This window comes from Pelophylax lessonae (assembly GCF_965119305.1).
Source record: "Pelophylax lessonae genome assembly, chromosome: 7".
NCBI lineage: Eukaryota > Metazoa > Chordata > Amphibia > Anura > Ranidae > Pelophylax > Pelophylax lessonae.
Genome location: NC_138774.1, coordinates 285,404,381 through 285,423,735, shown reverse-complemented (window position 1 = coordinate 285,423,735; position 19,355 = coordinate 285,404,381). Strand labels below are relative to the sequence as shown.

The following is a 19,355-nucleotide window of genomic DNA, read 5'->3' as shown; positions in this document are numbered from 1 at the left end:
GGCTCTTCCCCGATCGTCGGGGATCTAGTGAGGAGATCCGCCCGCTTGTGTAAACAAAGCGGGCGGATCTCCTAAGTGACAGGCAGGGTCAGATTGCAGGGTTCAGCTTAGCTCAACCTGCGATCTGTCCCTGTGTCACTCAGTCACCTCCCCCTACACACGTCAGTAAGCACCAGGCATACATTAACCCCTCCCTTTACAATAAAATTAACCCCTTCCCTGCCAGTGTCATTTTGCAGTAACTGTGCATATTTATAGCATGGATTACTGTAGTAATGTCACTGGTACCCCCAAAAGTGTCAAAAATGTCAGTCAAGGGTCCGATCTGTCCACCGCAATGTCGCAGTACCGCAAAAAAAAAAAAAAAAAAAAAAATCGCAGCTTTCTGCCATTACTCGTTAAAAAAAAAAAAACCCACCAAAAACGACAGAAATCTTTCCCTTAGTTAGTAAACGCAATAACTTTTGCGCAAACCAATCAAAATACGCTTATTGCGATTGTTTTTACCAAAAATATGTAGCAGAAAACAAATTGGCCTAAAATTATAAAAAATTTTGATTTTTACATTTTTTTGGGAGGGGAATTTCATTTAAAAAAATGTGAAAAATATTGTTATTTTTTCAAAATGTATGCTCTTTTTTTGTTTATAGCGCAAAAAGTAAAAATCGCAGAGGTGATCAAATACCACCAAAAGAAAGCTCTGTTTGTGGGAAAAAAAGGACGTAAATTTTGTTTGGGTACAGCGTCGCATGACCGTGCAATTGTCAGTTAAAGTCGCACAGTGCCAAATCGCAAAAAGTGGCCCAGACGTAAGACAGCAAAATCCTCCGGTGGTAAAGTGGTTAATTTTGGTTTGTGGTTAGTGAAAGGCACTTTTTGTAAGCTAAAATGGGAGGGACCAATGCGCTACCAGAGAGGTAAATGAGATCAATGGCAGAAAAGAGTGTGTGGAGCACCGAAAATAGCTGCCGATTGTAGTAGTGTCACCACATACTGTTGAAACATAGAAGAAAAGGGGAATCAGCGCTCAATTTCTAAAATGGTGGACCACAAAGTGGATGAAAGGTGTAAAAGAAATCCAAGATAAATAGACATAAATATTAAAATAACAATGAAGATGATAAAAATCGCTAAATCGCTGTTAATAGTGATAAAATATCCAGAATATGCAAATAAGCAAAAAGGTGAAGTAAGGGTACCCTTGATAAAGTCACGTGTCTGTTGTGACACAACGCGTCGTGTCTGTTGTGACGCAACACGTCGGGAGAAGCCAGGTGACGTCACGTTCCGGGTCTACGGCCGAGACCGGAAGCTTCTGTGGACACCGCATCGGCGGTTTGCTTTGTTGCTAGTTCCTGCTTGTTTTGCCTTACTTCAACTCATTTTAGCACCTTTTTACTAAAAAAAATTCCGCGCTAATGGATAAAAGAAGAAAATGGCTGCAGCCTACCTCAAAATATAGTGTGGAATCTATATTCAGATATATAAGGGATGGTGAGGTGGATGGCGCTGCCAGATATAGTGTTTCAATCAGTAATGATGGTAAATCAGATACGGTATATCATTGAAAGTGTCAAATAAAAATAAATAAGTACAATGAACCAATAACTAAAACAGTTGATAATAATATAATATAGTAAAAAAAAAGGCACATTAATATATTATAGTAAGTGCAATAAAGTGACAGTGACCGTATTAAAAATATAAATATATATATATAAAATTATATAAATATATATAATAAAATTAATAAGTAATTAAATACAGTGAAATTAATTAAATTTAAAGGCTAGGTGAGCATCCAGTGATAAAATATATAGTGAAAAATTGATAAATAAATTGATGTTAAGAGCAGCGTGTGCAAACTAGCTAATTGCTAGGTGAAGCCAATTTATCAATTGGCAGAGAAGGTATAAATAAATAAATGATATAAAGTGATCTAAGAAAAAGAGGGATCTCAGGTATTCTAATAAAGATATAGCAAGTGAATTGGTGGAAAGGTGAAAAAAAAAATCAGAAAAAATAATATAATTATATGTATAAATTAGATGTGAAAGATCCAGTAAAAAAGTCCATATACAAATAATATGTATAGAAACGGATTATGTGCCGTGCAAATGTTACTTTTTAATGATTTTATTCCCAAACTTGCTCAAGGATCATTCCAAAGCTTATGGAAATGGGGATTAGGGTGGCTGTACAGGTTGATAGCTAAAACGTGTTTGCAAGAGTCAGCAAAGAAAAAAAATAAAATAAATTTCAGCATTTGGAATAACAGAAGTGAAATATAGTGCCCCATCATTGGTGTTCCCGGGAGGAATGGTGCCCCATCATTGGTGTTCCCAGGAGGAATGGTGCCTCATCATTGCTGTTCCCGGGAGGAATGGTGCCCCATCATTGCTGTTCCCGGGAGGAATGGTGCCCCATCATTGGTGTTCCCAGGAGGAATGGTGCCTCATCATTGGTGTTCCCGGGAGGAATGGTGCCCCATCATTGGTGTTCCCAGGAGGAATGGTGCCTCATCATTGGTGTTCCCGGGAGGAATGGTGCCCCATCATTGGTGTTCCCGGGAGGAATGGTGCCCCATCATTGGTGTTCCCAGGAGGAATGGTGCCTCATCATTGGTGTTCCCAGGAGGAATGGTGCCTCATCATTGGTGTTCCCGGGAGGAATGGTGCCCCATCATTGGTGTTCCCAGGAGGAATGGTGCCTCATCATTGGTGTTCCCGGGAGGAATGGTGCCCCATCATTGGTGTTCCCAGGAGGAATGGTGCCTCATCATTGGTGTTCCCGGGAGGAATGGTGCCTCATCATTGGTGTTCCCGGGAGGAATGGTGCCTCATCATTGGTGTTCCCGGGAGGAATGGTGCCCCATCATTGGTGTTCCCAGGAGGAATGGTGCCTCATCATTGGTGTTCCCAGGAGGAATGGTGCCCCATCATTGGTGTTCCCAGGAGGAATGGTGCCTCATCATTGGTGTTCCCAGGAGGAATGGTGCCCCATCATTGGTGTTCCCGGGAGGAATGGTGCCCCATCATTGGTGTTCCCAGGAGGAATGGTGCCTCATCATTGGTGTTCCTGGGCGGAATGGTGCCCCATCATTGGTGTTCCCAGGAGGAATGGTGCCCCATCATTGGTGTTCCCGGGAGGAATGGTGCCTCATCATTGGTGTTCCCGGGAGAAATAGTGCCCCATCATTGGTGCTCCCGGGAGAAATAGTGCCCCATCATTGGTGCTCCCAGGAGGAATGGTGCCCCATCATTGGTGTTCCCGGGAGGAATGGTTGCCCCATCATTGGTGTTCCCAGGAGGAATGGTGCCCCATCATTGGTGTTCCCGGGAGGAATGGTGCCCCATCATTGGTGTTCCCAGGAGGAATGGTGCCCCGTCATTGGTGTTCCCGGGAGGAATAGTGCCCAGTCATTGGTGTTCCCAGGAGGAATGGTGCCCCATCATTGGTGTTACTGGGAGGAATGGTGCCTCATCACTGGTGTACCCAGGAGAAATAGTGCCCCATCGTTCGTGCTCCCGGGAGGAATGGTGCCCCATCATTGGTGTTCCTGGGAGGAATGGTGCCCCATCATTGGTGCTCCCGGGAGGAATGGTGCCCCATCATTGGTGTTCTCGGGAGGAATGGTGCCCCATCATTGGTGTTCCCGGGAGGAATGGTGCCCCATCATTGGTGTTCCCGGGAGGAATGGTTGCCCCATCATTGGTGTTCCCAGGAGGAATGGTGCCCCATCATTAGTGTTCCCGGGAGGAATGGTGCCCCATCATTGGTGTTCCCAGGAGGAATGGTGCCCCATCATTGGTGTTCCCAGGAGGAATGGTGCCCCATCATTGGTGTTCCCGGGGAGGAATGGTGCCCCATCATTGGTGTTCCCGGGAGGAATGGTTGCCCCATCATTGGTGTTCCCAGGAGGAATGGTGCCCCATCATTGGTGTTCCCGGGAGGAATGGTGCCCCATCATTGGTGTTCCCAGGAGGAATGGTGCCCAGTCATTGGTGTTCCCAGGAGGAATGGTGCCCCATCATTGGTGTTACTGGGAGGAATGGTGCCTCATCACTGGTGTTCCCGGGAGGAATAGTGCCCCGTCATTGGTGTTCCCGGGAGAAATAGTGCCCCATCATTTCAAAGAAGGGGGGGGGGGGAGTTTGGGACTTTAAATGAGGCGCACGATGGGATTGTCGTGCTTCTCCATCCCTAATTCATGTAATGAAAACAGCAGCATGCTTGGGACTTTAAATGAGCGAAATGATGCGGCTTGCAGGAAAAAATATTTATTAGAAGATACATATAAATGACAATAATGACATGTTGAATATGTTGTAACACAAAAGAAATAAGTGGCTGATGGAATGCATAGAATAGGGAATAGTACCGATGGCAGCAGAACAGAAATTGTCTCTAAAGATTAAGAAGTATTTTGTAATTAAAAAATTATATATATAAAATATAAAAAGTAAAATTGTATACCATGCTGCTGCCAAAGTGAGGATATAAGAGCAACTAATCAATAGTTGGTGTGGTTAGGTGGAGTAAGAAAGATGGAATAGGGTGCAGAGTGTGGATTAATGGATAAAAAGCCCAGAAATGAAGAATAATGAATATGAAGATAAAATAAAATAAATTAAATAAAAGGTGATGAGACCCAATGATGAATTGAAAAACATCAATGTGTGAAAAGCAAGGTGAGAAAGGGAACAGTAGTGCCAGGAATAAAATGAAACAGAGAGCCAAACACCCATGGGTATGAGTGTTGAACCAAAGAGGAATGAAAATCACCAAGAAAACATAACAAAAATGTACCAGAAGTGGAGCCCACTGGTGACAGCTGATGTAGCCAAGCACTGAGGTCCCAGCGTCACGCCAGTGCAAAGCTGTGAATCACCGCCAGACGGTGAGCACCATAGGCAGACCGATGGCTGGGCTACCTAATATGCACTGAGGTGGAAATGAAAACGGCGGCTCAGTGGAGCCAAAATGACGTCATGAGCCGGCGCCAATGCGTGGAGAGTCCGCCCACCCGATCCCCTGCGTAAACTAGCCAAGGGAGAAAGGGGGCGCCCACCAGGCCTCGCAGCTCCCGACATGGATGTCCAAAGGCCAGCCAGCCCAGTGCCCAGGGTTGTCAGGGTGCCAGTGGCTTGACCCGCACAGTGCCCAGGGTTGTCAGGGTGCCAGTGGCTTGACCCGCACAGTGCCCAGGGTTGTCAGGGTGCCAGTGGCTTGACCCGCACAGTGCCCAGGGTTGTCAGGGTGCCAGTGGCTTGACCTGCACAGTGCCCAGGGTTGTCAGGGTGCCAGTGGCTTGACCCGCACAGTGCCCAGGGTTGTCAGAGTGCCTGTGGCTTGACCCGCACAGTGCCCAGGGTTGTCAGAGTGCCAGTGGCTTGACCCGCACAGTGCCCAGGGTTGTCAGGGTGCCAGTGGCTTGACCCGCACAGTGCCCAGGGTTGTCGGGGTGCCAGTGGCTTGACCCGCACAGTGCCCAGGGTTGTCGGGGTGCCAGTGGCTTGACCCGCACAGTGCCCAGGGTTGTCAGGGTGCCAGTGGCTTGACCCGCACAGTGCCCAGGGTTGTCAGAGTGCCAGTGGCTTGACCCGCACAGTGCCCAGGGTTGTCAGGGTGCCAGTGGCTTGACCCGCACAGTGCCCAGGGTTGTCAGAGTGCCAGTGGCTTGACCCGCACAGTGCCCAGGGTTGTCAGGGTGCCAGTGGCTTGACCCGCACAGTGCCCAGGGTTGTCAGGGTGCCAGTGGCTTGACCCGCACAGTGCCCAGAGTTGTCAGAGTGCCTGTGGCTTGACCCGCACAGTGCCCAGGGTTGTCAGAGTGCCTGTGGCTTGACCCGCACAGTGCCCAGGGTTGTCAGAGTGCCAGTGGCTTGACCCGCACAGTGCCCAGGGTTGTCAGGGTGCCAGTGGCTTGACCCGCACAGTGCCCAGGGTTGTCAGAGTGCCAGTGGCTTGACCCGCACAGTGCCCAGGGTTGTCAGGGTGCCAGTGGCTTGACCCGCACAGTGCCCAGGGTTGTCAGAGTGCCAGTGGCTTGACCCGCACAGTGCCCAGGGTTGTCAGGGTGCCAGTGGCTTGACCCGCACAGTGCCCAGGGTTGTCAGAGTGCCTGTGGCTTGACCCGCACAGTGCCCAGGGTTGTCAGGGTGCCAGTGGCTTGACCCGCACAGTGCCCAGGGTTGTCAGAGTGCCAGTGGCTTGACCCGCACAGTGCCCAGGGTTGTCAGGGTGCCAGTGGCTTGACCCGCACAGTGCCCAGGGTTGTCAGAGTGCCTGTGGCTTGACCCGCACAGTGCCCAGGGTTGTCAGAGTGCCTGTGGCTTGACCCGCACAGTGCCCAGGGTTGTCAGAGTGCCAGTGGCTTGACCCGCACAGTGCCCAGGGTTGTCAGGGTGCCAGTGGCTTGACCCGCACAGTGCCCAGGGTTGTCAGGGTGCCAGTGGCTTGACCCGCACAGTGCCCAGGGTTGTCAGAGTGCCTGTGGCTTGACCCGCACAGTGCCCAGGGTTGTCAGAGTGCCAGTGGCTTGACCCGCACAGTGCCCAGGGTTGTCAGGGTGCCAGTGGCTTGACCCACACAGTGCCCAGAGTTGTAATTCTACAAAGTAAAAACCTGTGGCAATTTGTTGCCATTTTGCCAAGGCACCCCTGAAGAACCCAGGAGGCACACCAGGGTGCCACAGCACCCTGGTTGAAAAAGGCTGGCTTAGATCATGTTACTCCATCCCTAATATCGAGTCAAAGAAGGGGAGGAATGGTGCCCCATCATTGGTGTTCCCGGGAGGAATGGTGCCCCATCATTGGTGTTCCCAGGAGGAATAGTGCCCCATCATTGGTGTTCCCGGGAGGAATGGTGCCCCGTCATTGGTGTTCCCAGGAGGAATGGTGTCCCATCATTGGTGTTCCCGGGAGGAATGGTGCCCCGTCATTGGTGTTCCCAGGAGGAATGGTGTCCCATCATTGGTGTTCCCAGGAGGAATGGTGCCCCATCATTGGTGTTCCCGGGAGGAATGGTGCCCCGTCATTGGTGTTCCCAGGAGGAATGGTGTCCCATCATTGGTGTTCCCGGGAGGAATGGTGCCCCGTCATTGGTGTTCCCAGGAGGAATGGTGTCCCATCATTGGTGTTCCCAGGAGGAATGGTGCCCCATCATTGGTGTTCCCAGGAGGAATGGTGTCCCATCTTTGGTGTTCCCAGGAGGAATGGTGCCCCATCATTGGTGTTCCCAGGAGGAATGGTGTCCCATCATTGGTGTTCCCAGGAGGAATGGTGTCCCATCATTGGTGTTCCCAGGAGAAATAGTGCCCCATCATTGGTGTTCCCAGGAGGAATGGTGCCCCATCATTGGTGTTCCCAGGAGAAATAGTGCCTCATCATTGGTGTTCCCGGGAGGAATGGTGCCTCATCATTGGTGTTCCCGGGAGGAATGGTGCCTCATCATTGGTGTTCCCAGGAGGAATGGTGCCCCATCATTGGTGTTCCCAGGAGGAATGGTGCCCCATCATTGGTGTTCCCAGGAGGAATGGTGCCCCATCATTGGAGTTCCCGGGAGGAATGGTGCCTCATCATTGGTGTTCCCGGGAGGAATGGTGTCCCATCATTGGTGTTCCCAGGAGGAAAAAAACGGCATATTGATTTTTTTTTAATGATTTTATCAGATTAAACGAAACAATCGGCCAACTAATCGATTATGAAAATAATCGTTAGTTGCAGCCCTACACTTAACCCTTTGATCGCCCCTGGTGTTAACCCCTTCCCTGCTAGTGTCATTATTACAGTAACAGTGCATATTTTTAGCACTGATCACTGCAGTAATGTCACTGGTCCCCCCAAAAGTGTCAAAAATGTCCGTCAGGGGTCCGATCTGTCGGCCGCATTGTCGCAGTCCCGCTAAAAATCGCAGATCGCCGCCATTACTATTAAAAAAAAAAAAAAATAATAAAAATGACATAAATCTTTCCCGTACTTTGTAGACGTGATAACTTTTGCGCAAACCAATCAAAATACGCTTATTGCATTTTTTTTTTTTTAACCAAAAATATGTATCAGAAAACAAATTCGCCTAAAGTTAAAAAATTTTGATTTTTAATTTTTTTTTTTTTTTTTTGGGGAATGTTATATATCAGAATGTGAAAAATATTGTTTACTTTTCAAAATTGTCGCTCTTTTTTTTGTTTTTAGCGCAAAAAATAAAAATCGCACAGGTGATCAAATACTACCAAAATCTCTATTTGTGGGAAAAAAGGACATCAATTTTTTTTTTGGGTACAGCGCCGCACGACCGCGCAATTGTCCGTTAAAGTAACGCTAAATCGCAAAATTGGGCCTGGTCATTAAGGGGGGAAAATCTTCCGGTCCAGAAGTGGTTAAAGGGATGAGGTGACAACCCTACCCCTCCCCCCCAGTAGGGTTGTCACCTCATAACTTTAAACCAGTACATATATTAATTACACAGCTTCTGTGACTGAATAAAATGGTAATTAAAAAAAAAAAAAACAATTGAAATTGTTAAATTAAAATTCCAATAAAAATGTAAAGTTAAAAAAAAAAATAACTAACTTGGTGCCTTTTGTGTCATTCACCCACAACGCCCATTTCAGGACAATGTAAACAAAGAGCGTGACTGACCGACTTCCTGTATACGTTCCGCTTACTTCCGGTAAGAACACATAGTGCGGGACGCAGCGGACGTCCCGTACGTGCTCCGCCCACCTCTCTGTTCACCCGCCCACTTTCTTTTTGCACGCCCATTTTCTCTATCTATCGCGGACTTTGCGTGTACTCCCCGCCCACCTTCTCTGTCCCCGCCCACTGTCTGGAAACACAGACCGATGTGTTATGCTCCACCCACTCTCTGTTCTCACGTCCCGCCCCCCCCCGCTGCAGGCGTCACGTCCGGTCCCTCCGGTGGATAGGAAGTTGCGGGTACCATTGTTGTGTTATCTCCTCATGGAAGAGAGACTTCCTCCGGTCTACATCTACAGCCGGGAATATGCGACTCTGTGCGACAGTCTGCAGAGCAAAGTGCCGAGACGGGTAAATGGGGGGACAGGAGGGGGTGTCAGTACAGGAAATGAGGGGAAAGAAAGGGGGTGTCAGTACAGGAAATGAGGGGACAGGAGAGGGGGTGTCAGTACAGGAAATGAGGGGAAAGGACAGGGGGTGTCAGTATAGGAAATGGGGGGACAGGAGAGGGGGTGTCAGTACAGGAAATGGGGGGACAGGAGAGGGGGTGTCAGTACAGGAAATGAGGGGACAGGAGAGGGGGTGTCAGTACAGGAAATGGGGGGACAGGAGAGGGGTGTCAGTACAGGAAATGAGGGGACAGGAGGGGGTGTCAGTACAGGAAATGAGGGGACAGGAGGGGGGTGTCAGTACAGGAAATGAGGGGACAGGAGAGGGGGTGTCAGTACAGGAAATGAGGGGACAGGAGAGGGGGTGTCAGTACAGGAAATGAGGGGACAGGAGGGGGGTGTCAGTACAGGAAATGAGGGGACAGGAGGGGGTTTCAGTACAGGAAATGGGGGGATAGGAGGGGGGTGTCAGTACAGGAAATGGGGGGACAGGAGAGGGGGTGTCAGTACAGGAAATGAGGGGACAGGAGAGGGGGTGTCAGTACAGGAAATGAGGGGACAGGAGGGGGGTGTCAGTACAGGAAATGAGGGGACAGGAGGGGGGTGTCAGTACAGGAAATGAGGGGACAGGAGGGGGTTTCAGTACAGGAAATGGGGGGACAGGAGGGGGGTGTCAGTACAGGAAATGAGGGGACAGGAGGGGGGGTGTCAGTACAGGAAATGAGGGGACAGGAGGGGGGTGTCAGTACAGGAAATGAGGGGACAGGAGAGGGGGTGTCAGTACAGGAAATGAGGGGACAGGAGAGGGGGTGTCAGTACAGGAAATGAGGGGACAGGAGGGGGGTGTCAGTACAGGAAATGAGGGGACAGGAGGGGGGTGTCAGTACAGGAAATGAGGGGACAGGAGGGGGTTTCAGTACAGGAAATGGGGGGATAGGAGGGGGGTGTCAGTACAGGAAATGGGGGGGACAGGAGAGGGGGTGTCAGTACAGGAAATGAGGGGACAGGAGAGGGGGTGTCAGTACAGGAAATGAGGGGACAGGAGGGGGGTGTCAGTACAGGAAATGAGGGGACAGGAGGGGGGTGTCAGTACAGGAAATGAGGGGACAGGAGGGGGTTTCAGTACAGGAAATGGGGGGACAGGAGGGGGGTGTCAGTACAGGAAATGAGGGGACAGGAGGGGGGGTGTCAGTACAGGAAATGGGGGGACAGGAGAGGGGGTGTCAGTACAGGAAATGAGATGACAGGAGAGGGGGTGTCAGTACAGGAAATGGGGGGACAGGAGAGGGGGTGTCAGTACAGGAAATGAGATGACAGGAGAGGGGGTGTCAGTACAGGAAATGGGGGGACAGGAGAGGGGGTGTCAGTACAGGAAATGGGGGGACAGGAGGGGGGTGTCAGTACAGGAAATGAGGGGACAGGAGGGGGTGTCAGTACAGGAAATGAGGGGACAGGAGAGGGGGTGTCAGTACAGGAAATGGGGGGATAGGAGGGGGGTGTCAGTACAGGAAATGGGGGGACAGGAGAGGGGGTGTCAGTACAGGAAATGAGGGGACAGGAGAGGGGGTGTCAGTACAGGAAATGAGGGGACAGGAGGGGGGTGTCAGTACAGGAAATGAGGGGACAGGAGGGGGTTTCAGTACAGGAAATGGGGGGACAGGAGGGGGGTGTCAGTACAGGAAATGAGGGGACAGGAGGGGGGGTGTCAGTACAGGAAATGGGGGGACAGGAGAGGGGGTGTCAGTACAGGAAATGAGGGCACAGGAGAGGGGGTGTCAGTACAGGAAATGAGGGGACAGGAGAGGTGGTGTCAGTACAGGAAATGGGGGGACAGGAGGGGGGGTGTCAGTACAGGAAATGAGGGGACAGGAGGGGGGGGTGTCAGTACAGGAAATGGGGGGACAGGAGAGGGGGTGTCAGTACAGGAAATGAGGGGACAGGAGAGGTGGTGTCAGTACAGGAAATGGGGGGACAGGAGGGGGGTGTCAGTACAGGAAATGAGGGGACAGGAGGGGGGGGTGTCAGTACAGGAAATGAGGGGACAGGAGAGGTGGTGTCAGTACAGGAAATGGGGGGACAGGAGGGGGGTGTCAGTACAGGAAATGGGGGGACAGGAGGGGGGGTGTCAGTACAGGAAATGAGGGGACAGGAGGGGGGGTGTCAGTACAGGAAATGAGGGGACAGGAGAGGTGGTGTCAGTACAGGAAATGGGGGGACAGGAGAGAGGGTGTCAGTACAGGAAATGAGGGGACAGGAGGGGGGGTGTCAGTACAGGAAATGAGGGGACAGGAGAGGTGGTGTCAGTACAGTAAATGAGGGGACAGGAGGGGGGGGTGTCAGTACAGGAAATGAGGGGACAGGAGAGGGGGTGTCAGTACAGGAAATGGGGGGACAGGAGGGGGGGTGTCAGTACAGGAAATGGGGGGACAGGAGGGGGGGGTGTCAGTACAGGAAATGAGGGGACAGGAGGGGGGGGGGTGTCAGTACAGGAAATGAGGGGACAGGAGAGGGGGGTGTCAGTACAGGAAATGAGGGGACAGGAGAGGTGGTGTCAGTACAGGAAATGGGGGGACAGGAGGGGGGTGTCAGTACAGGAAATGGGGGGACAGGAGGGGGGGTGTCAGTACAGGAAATGAGGGGACAGGAGGGGGGGGGTGTCAGTACAGGAAATGAGGGGACAGAAGGGGGGTGTCAGTACAGGAAGTGAGGGGACAGGAGAGGGGGTGTCAGTACAGGAAATGAGGGGACAGGAGAGGGGGTGTCAGTACAGGAAATGGGGGGACAGGAGATGGGGGGACAGGAGAGGGGGCGTCAGTACAGGAAATGAGGGGACAGGAGAGGGGGTGTCACTACAGGAAATGGGGGGACAGGAGAGGGGGTGTCAGTACAGGAAATGAGGGGACAGGAGGGGGGGGGTGTCAGTACAGGAAATGAGGGGACAGGAGGGGGGGGTGTCAGTACAGGAAATGAGGGGACAGGAGAGGGGGTGTCAGTACAGGAAATGGGGGGACAGTAGAGGGGGTGTCAGTACAGGAAATGAGGGGACAGGAGAGGGGGTGTCAGTACAGGAAATGGGGGACAGGAGAGGGGGTGTCAGTACAGGAAATGAGGGGACAGGAGAGGGGGTGTCAGTACAGGAAATGGGGGGACAGGAGGGGGGGGGTGTCAGTACAGGAAATGGGGGGACAGGAGGGGGGTGTCAGTACAGGAAATGAGGGGACAGGAGAGGGGGTGTCAGTACAGGAAATGAGGGGACAGGAGGGGGGGTGTCAGTACAGGAAATGAGGGGACAGGAGAGGGGGGTGTCAGTACAGGAAATGGGGGGACAGGAGAGGGGGTGTCAGTACAGGAAATGAGGGGACAGGAGGGGGGTGTCAGTACAGGAAATGAGGGGACAGGAGAGGGGGTGTCAGTACAGGAAATGAGGGGACAGGAGAGGGGGGTGTCAGTACAGGAAATGGGGGGACAGGAGAGGGGGTGTCAGTACAGGAAATGGGGGGACAGGAGAGGGGGTGTCAGTACAGGAAATGAGGGGACAGGAGAGGGGGTGTCAGTACAGGAAATGAGGGGACAGGAGAGGGGGTGTCAGTACAGGAAATGAGGGGACAGGAGGGGGGTGTCAGTACAGGAAATGGGGGGGACAGGAGGGGGGTGTCAGTACAGGAAATGGGGGGGACAGGAGGGGGGTGTCAGTACAGGAAATGGGGGGACAGGAGAGGGGGGTGTCAGTACAGGAAATGGGGGGGACAGGAGGGGGGGTGTCAGTACAGGAAATGAGGGGACAGGAGGGGGTGTCAGTACAGGAAATGGGGGGGAGGGGGAGAGGGCAGGTGGGTCAGTGCAGGAAATGGGGGACAGGTGGGTCAGTGCAGGAAATGGGGGGGGGGGGTCATTATAGGAAATGGGGGGGGGGTCAGTATAGGAAATTGGGGGGGGGGGGCAGGTGGGTCAGTGTAGGACATTGGGGGGGGGGGGTGGCAGGAAAAGGACAGAAACTTTGTTGTAGTTTGTTGTCTATAATGACTTTGTACAATGATGCCTCCTGTGTGTTCCAGGCCAGTATGGTGCACTCCCTGATAGAAGCCTATGGACTCCTCAGTCACATGAGGTGAGTTGGGGGGGGGGCATTTAAAGGGGAAATAAAGTTGAAAAATAAATGTGAGCAGGCAGGTCTCTTCTGCAATAAAAATACAACTACCCAACTCCTGTGCTCAGTCCCCTGTAGAATGTACATTGAGCTGCGCACGCAGAGCTCAGTTTCTACTCCAGCACAGTGCCTGTGTGCTGGGATGACTGTACTTCTGCGCATGCACGGACGTGATGTCATCCCATGCCGGCCAATGAAGACAGCTGAAGAAACTGGGGGGTCAAGAAGCTTAGGTAAGTATTTTTGCCTTTAATTCCTTTGTTTCTGATATCCTTCAGTAATATGACTCTTGAGACGATATCACTTCTTATTGGTGCGGGGATCAATAACAAATATTCAGGTCAAGAGGAAGGTTACTTGACCTCCATGGAAAATTTACCCCCCTTTATGACCAGGTAATTTTTTGCGATACGGCACTGCATTAATTTAACGGACAATTGCGCGTTCGTGCGACGCTGTACGCAAATAAAAGTGATGTCATTTTTTTCCCCCCACAAATAGACTTCTTTTGGTGGTATTTGATCACCTCTGCGGTTTGTTTTGCGATATAAACAGAAAAAGAGCGACAATTTTGAAAAAAAAAATATATATATATTTTTTACTTTCTGCTATAAAACGTTCCCAATAAAAAAAATGTAAAAAATCGAATTTCTTTATCAGTTTAGGCCAATATGTATTCTGCTACATATCGTTTAGTAAAAAAAAAAAACCCTGTTAAGCGTATATTGATTGGTTTGCACCAAATTTACAGCTTCTACAAACTATGAATTATTTTATTTTTTTTATATTTCAATATTTTTTATCGAGTTTTCAAGAAAAGGTGACAACAGTGCGAAAAATCCAGTCAGACCACGGCCATGAAATAAAGTACCGTATACACTCGAGTATAAGTCGACCCGAATATAAGCCGAGGCCTCTAATTTTACCACAAAAAAGTGGGAAAACTTATTGACTCGAGTATAAGCCTAGGGTGGGAAATGCAGCAGCTACCGGACCCAACTGGACCACCACGAGAGACAAAACAGGGGCTGTGGGCATGGTACAGAAGATGGCACAGGTGATGGTAAGGTGATGGCACAGGTGATGGCACAGGTCATGATACAGGCATGGCACAGGTCATGATACAGGCATGGCACAGGTCATGATACAGGCATGGCACAGGTCATGATACAGGCATGGCACAGGAGATTGTATAGGCATAGCAAAGGGCATGGTACAGGCATGGCATAGCACAGGTCATGGTACAGGCATGGCACAGGAGATTCTATAGGCATAGCACAGGTCATGGTACAGGCATGGCACAGGTCATGATACAGGCATGGCACAGGAGATTGTACAGGCATGGCACAGGAGATTGTACAGGCATGGCACAGGTCATGGTACAGGCATGGCACAGGTCATGGTACAGGCATGGCACAGGTCATGGTACAGGCATGGCACAGGAGATTGTATAGGCATAGCACAGGTCATGGTACAGGCATGGCATAGCACAGGTCATGGTACAGGCATGGCACAGGAGATTTTATAGGCATAGCACAGGTCATGGTACAGGCATGGCATAGCACAGGTCATGGTACAGGCATGGCACAGGAGATTGTATAGGTATAGCACAGGTCATGGTACAGGCATGGCATAGCACAGGTCATGGTACAGGTATGGCACAGGAGATTGTATAGGTATAGCACAGGTCATGGTACAGGCATGGCACAGGAGATTGTGTAGGCATAGCACAGATGATGGTACAGTAGGTACAGGCATTGCACAGTATGTACAGGCATGGCACAGGAGATGCAGTGCTGCGGGCATGGTACAGGAGAATGTCCTGTACCATGCCCACAACACTGCATGAGGAAATGCAGGGGCTGCGGAGGAGTCTCACTTACCTGTCGGTGAGGCGCTTCGATTTAAAAATCGCGCCGCCCAGAGCCAATACGTCACCGCAAATGTGCCGCCGATGCTCGGGAAAGCCCATACACTTTCGGCCATTCATGGGCATGCGGCGCATGCGCGGTGACACGTCGGCGCCGGGCAGCGCTATTTTTAAAAAGACAGTGACTCGAGTATAAGCCGAGGGGGGCTTTTTTAGAAATACTCAAGTATATACGGTAATAAAAACGGTACACTCAAAACCGTAGATATAAAAGTTTAAACAGTGGAACATAGCCCCCCCCCCCCCCCCGGCGCCCTCATGGGAACTTACTGCGCCCAGGAGGGAAGGCGGCCCCCCGACCCCCAACCCCATTATTGCACAATGGACCAGGGAGGCGTCTACCAGCAGCCATACCACAGGATACCTACCTGAGTGTATAGCCTAGGTAGATGCCATGGTCAATGACAACCTTGGACCAACCGTGGTCCCTTGACACTAGAATCCTTGTGACAAGCATTATAACTGACAAGAGAGAAAAAAAGAAAGAGAGGAGAATAGAGAGGTATAGGGGGATCGAGAGAGAATGGAAAAGGGGGAAAGAGCAGTAGGAGTACTCTGTCCAGTTCTGGATGCCAGTCCTCAGGAGGGATGTGTTGGAGCTGGAGAGAGTCCAGAGAAGGGCAACAAAACTAATTAGGGATTGGAGGACCTTAATTATGAAGATAGTTTCAATCGCTTGATTTATTCTCCCTGGAGAAGACGCCTTAGAGGGGACATGATAGCAATTTATAAATACCTCAGTGGTGATCTCAGCATAGAAAAAAAGCTATTCAGTCGAAGGGATTGCATGAGGACTCGAGGGCATACAATGCGATTAGAGGAGAAGCGTTTTAACCTCAGGCAACGTGGGGAGTTCTTTACTGTTAGGGCTACAAGATTGTGGAATTCTCTACCACAAGAGGTGGTTTCTGTGGGAAGTATGGTGGCTTTCAAAAGACTCTTAGACGTACATCTCAAGGATCAGAACATTCAGGGGTATGAGAGATGATTACAGCCACACACTCCTACACAGGTTGAACTGGATGGACTATTGTCTTTATTCAACCTCACCTACTATGTAACTATGAAATGGATAGTAAAAGGGAGCAGTAGCGGTGGAAAAGGGTCGGTGTCCAGGCCCATATCCCCGGAATCCTGGGTTCACACACAAGTCATGTGGTTCCAGTGGACAGCTGCTCCTCTGTTTAAGGGGGACCGGCTAGATATCGTACCTAGGGGTCCCAAGTTTTTCCAAAGAGGTGCATTTTGTCACCATCCTCTCATTTATCATGATCCAGGTCAGCTTGGCCTTCGGCAGCCCAATTGGCACCACCGGAGTCCGCCACTAGCGGGCTATTGCAATTTTGGCGGCCGTAAATATAAAGGCTATAAGGCGATGACGAGTGTCGAAACATGTAGGGCGGGAATACAGCGTCACTTCCGGTTGAGTTTTTCCGGAACGCGGAAGCGCCGAGGCGGCCGGACACCCAGAAGCGGGTCGTGAACTTCCTAACAGTGAGTCTATGCTATTGTACAGACATACTACGCCATGGAAGTTTCTTCTTTTGTATATTGACTCTATAGCCACAGGTAACGTCCGAGTTCTCCCACCAGCCGAGTCTCACCCATCAGGCTTACACCTGCAGCAAGGGAGACGGCATGAAACAGTGGGATATCCATCCACCCACCAACTGAGTCTCACCCAACAGCTTTATACCTGGAACAGGGGAGATAGTGCGGTAAGTGCTTTACCTAGTGGGGTCACGGGTACTAGCACTCGCACTTCCAGCTCAAGACCAGAGGGTGATACATCCACGAAAAGACTGGTACTCGTCACTTTATCGGCTGACACTTCAACATTCAACTATTCTTTCACCCCCTGAAATCCGAGATATTACAATAAATAGCTTTACAGCACGGTCACTTTTTTATTTTTGCACTATTTATTTCAGCACGCAGCACTTTATGTATCTATAGCTTTCTTATATATGCACAACAGCTGTCCACTACGTAATATTATTAAGCTTCTGGAATTGTCATCCAGCATGCTGGCACTATAATACCTTTGCACAGTGCACTTTTTGTTTCCCACGATATATGCAACATCTTTTAAACACAGCGATTCATGAACACAGCATAAGGGGAAGACCCAATTTTCAGCACAGTGCACCTTGTAACAATCAGGTTTACGTTTAAAACATTGGTTTTTCTGGAACATTGCCATACACCAATTGTATTTAATGCACAATTAGACCTGTGCATGGTGGTAGCGCCACTCACCAACACCTTTTTTTTTTCTTTAACCCCAATATAAGGCGTTTAGTGAGTTTTGGTATCCCCTCAACTGGTTTACCCAGTAGTGCCTGTTGGGGAGATTTCACCAGGTTAATATGTGTTAGAGAATATATAAAATTGTATGTGCGGATCCAGAACCGTCTGACTTTCGTGCAAGTCCACAAGGTGTGGAAGACAGAGCCCACTTGTCCGCATCCCCTGAAGCAGTTGGGGCAGGGGTGGGGAACCTTTTTTCTGCCAAGGGCCATTCGCGTATTTATAAAATCATTCGGGGGCCGTACAAAATTATCAACTTAAAAATTAGCCTGTTATATTTTGTCAAACATTTAATTAACTCACCCCTAATGTGATGGCTGCAACTTCTTCTCTTTGGTGAGGTGTGTGATGTTAGCTGGTATTGATGATGTTGCTACTCGCAACTGGTTTTCCAGGTTTGCATTGGTCAGTCTGGAGCGCAGTCGACTTTGTGTGGTGGTAAGTTTTGAAAAGAACTGCTGGTGGGTATAGCTGGCTGGTACTGCTGGTGGGTACAGCTGGCTGGTACTGTGCTGTGGGTACTGCTGGCTCTGGCTGGTTCTGCTGTGGGTACTGCTGGTTCTGCTGTGGGTACTGCTGGCTCTGGCTGGTACTGCTGTAGGTACTGCTGGTTCTGCTGTGGGTACTGCTGGCTCTGGCTGGTACTGCTGGCTCTGGCTGGTTCTGCTGTGGGTACTGCTGGCTCTGGCTGGTACTGCTGTGGGTACTGCTGGCTCTGGCTGGTACTGTTGGGAGTACTGCTGGCTCTGGCTGGTACTGTTGTGAGTACTGCTGGCTCTGGCTGGTACCGCTGTGGGTACTGCTTGTTCTGGCTGGTACCGCTGTGGGTACTGCTTGTTCTGGCTGGTACCGCTGTGGGTACTGCTTGTTCTGGCTGGTACCGCTGTGGGTACTGCTTGTTCTGGCTGGTTCTGCTGTGGGTACTGCTTGTTCTGGCTGGTTCTGCTGTGGGTACTGCTTGTTCTGGCTGGTTCTGCTGTGGGTACTGCTTGCTCTGGCTGGTACTGCTGGCTCTGGCTGGTACTGCTGTGGGTACTGCTTGCTCTGGCTGGTACTGCTGGCTCTGGCTGGTACTGCTGTGAGTAGTGCTTGTACTGCTGTGAGTAGTGCTGGCTCTGGCTGGTACTGCTGTGAGTACTTCTGGTTCTAGCTGGTACTGCTGGCTCTGGCTGGTTCTGCTGTGGGTACTGCTGGCTCTGGCTGGTACTGCTGTGGGTACTGCTGGCTCTGGCTGGTACTGCTGTGGGTACTGCTGGCTCTGGCTGGTACTGCTGTGGGTACTGCTGGCTCTGGCTGGTACTGTTGTGAGTACTGCTGGCTCTGGCTGGTACTGTTGTGAGTACTGCTGGCTCTGGCTGGTACCGCTGTGTGTACTGCTGGTTCTGCTGTGGGTACTGCTTGTTCTGGCTGGTTCTGCTGTGGGTACTGCTTGTTCTGGCTGGTTCTGCTGTGGGTACTGCTTGTTCTGGCTGGTTCTGCTGTGGGTACTGCTTGTTCTGGCTGGTTCTGCTGTGGGTACTGCTTGTTCTGGCTGGTACTGCTGTGGGTAATGCTGGCTCTGGCTGGTACTGCTGTGGGTACTGCTGGCTCTGGCTGGTACTGCTGGCTCTGGCTGGTACTGCTGTGAGTAGTGCTTGTACTGCTGTGAGTAGTGCTGGCTCTGGCTGGTACTGCTGTGAGTACTTCTGGTTCTAGCTGGTACTGCTGGCTCTGGCTGGTTCTGCTGTGGGTACTGCTGGCTCTGGCTGGTACTGCTGTGGGTACTGCTGGCTCTGGCTGGTACTGCTGGCTCTGGCTGGTACTGCTGTGGGTACTGCTGGCTCTGGCTGGTACTGTTGTGAGTACTGCTGGCTCTGGCTGGTACTGTTGTGAGTACTGCT

The 19,355-nt window shown here is 50.8% G+C and overlaps 2 protein-coding genes across 2 annotated transcripts in view; both read left to right on the top strand.

Annotated features, from left to right (window-relative positions):
* MPP1 (MAGUK p55 scaffold protein 1) overlaps positions 1 to 19,355 on the top strand; it is an 894,076-nt gene that overhangs the window by 762,731 nt on the left and 111,990 nt on the right. The window lies entirely within an intron of this gene.
* Positions 8,909 to 19,355, top strand: part of LOC309559854 (histone deacetylase 8-like) — a gene marked incomplete at its 3' end in the record, with an annotated part of 30,135 nt that continues 19,688 nt past the window's right edge. The window contains exons 1-2 of the mRNA XM_082263280.1: positions 8,909 to 9,050; positions 13,144 to 13,196. Coding sequence (XP_082119406.1) covers positions 8,964 to 9,050; positions 13,144 to 13,196 — 140 coding nt within the window. The 5' untranslated portion in view covers positions 8,909 to 8,963. The remainder of the gene's footprint in view (positions 9,051 to 13,143; positions 13,197 to 19,355) is intronic.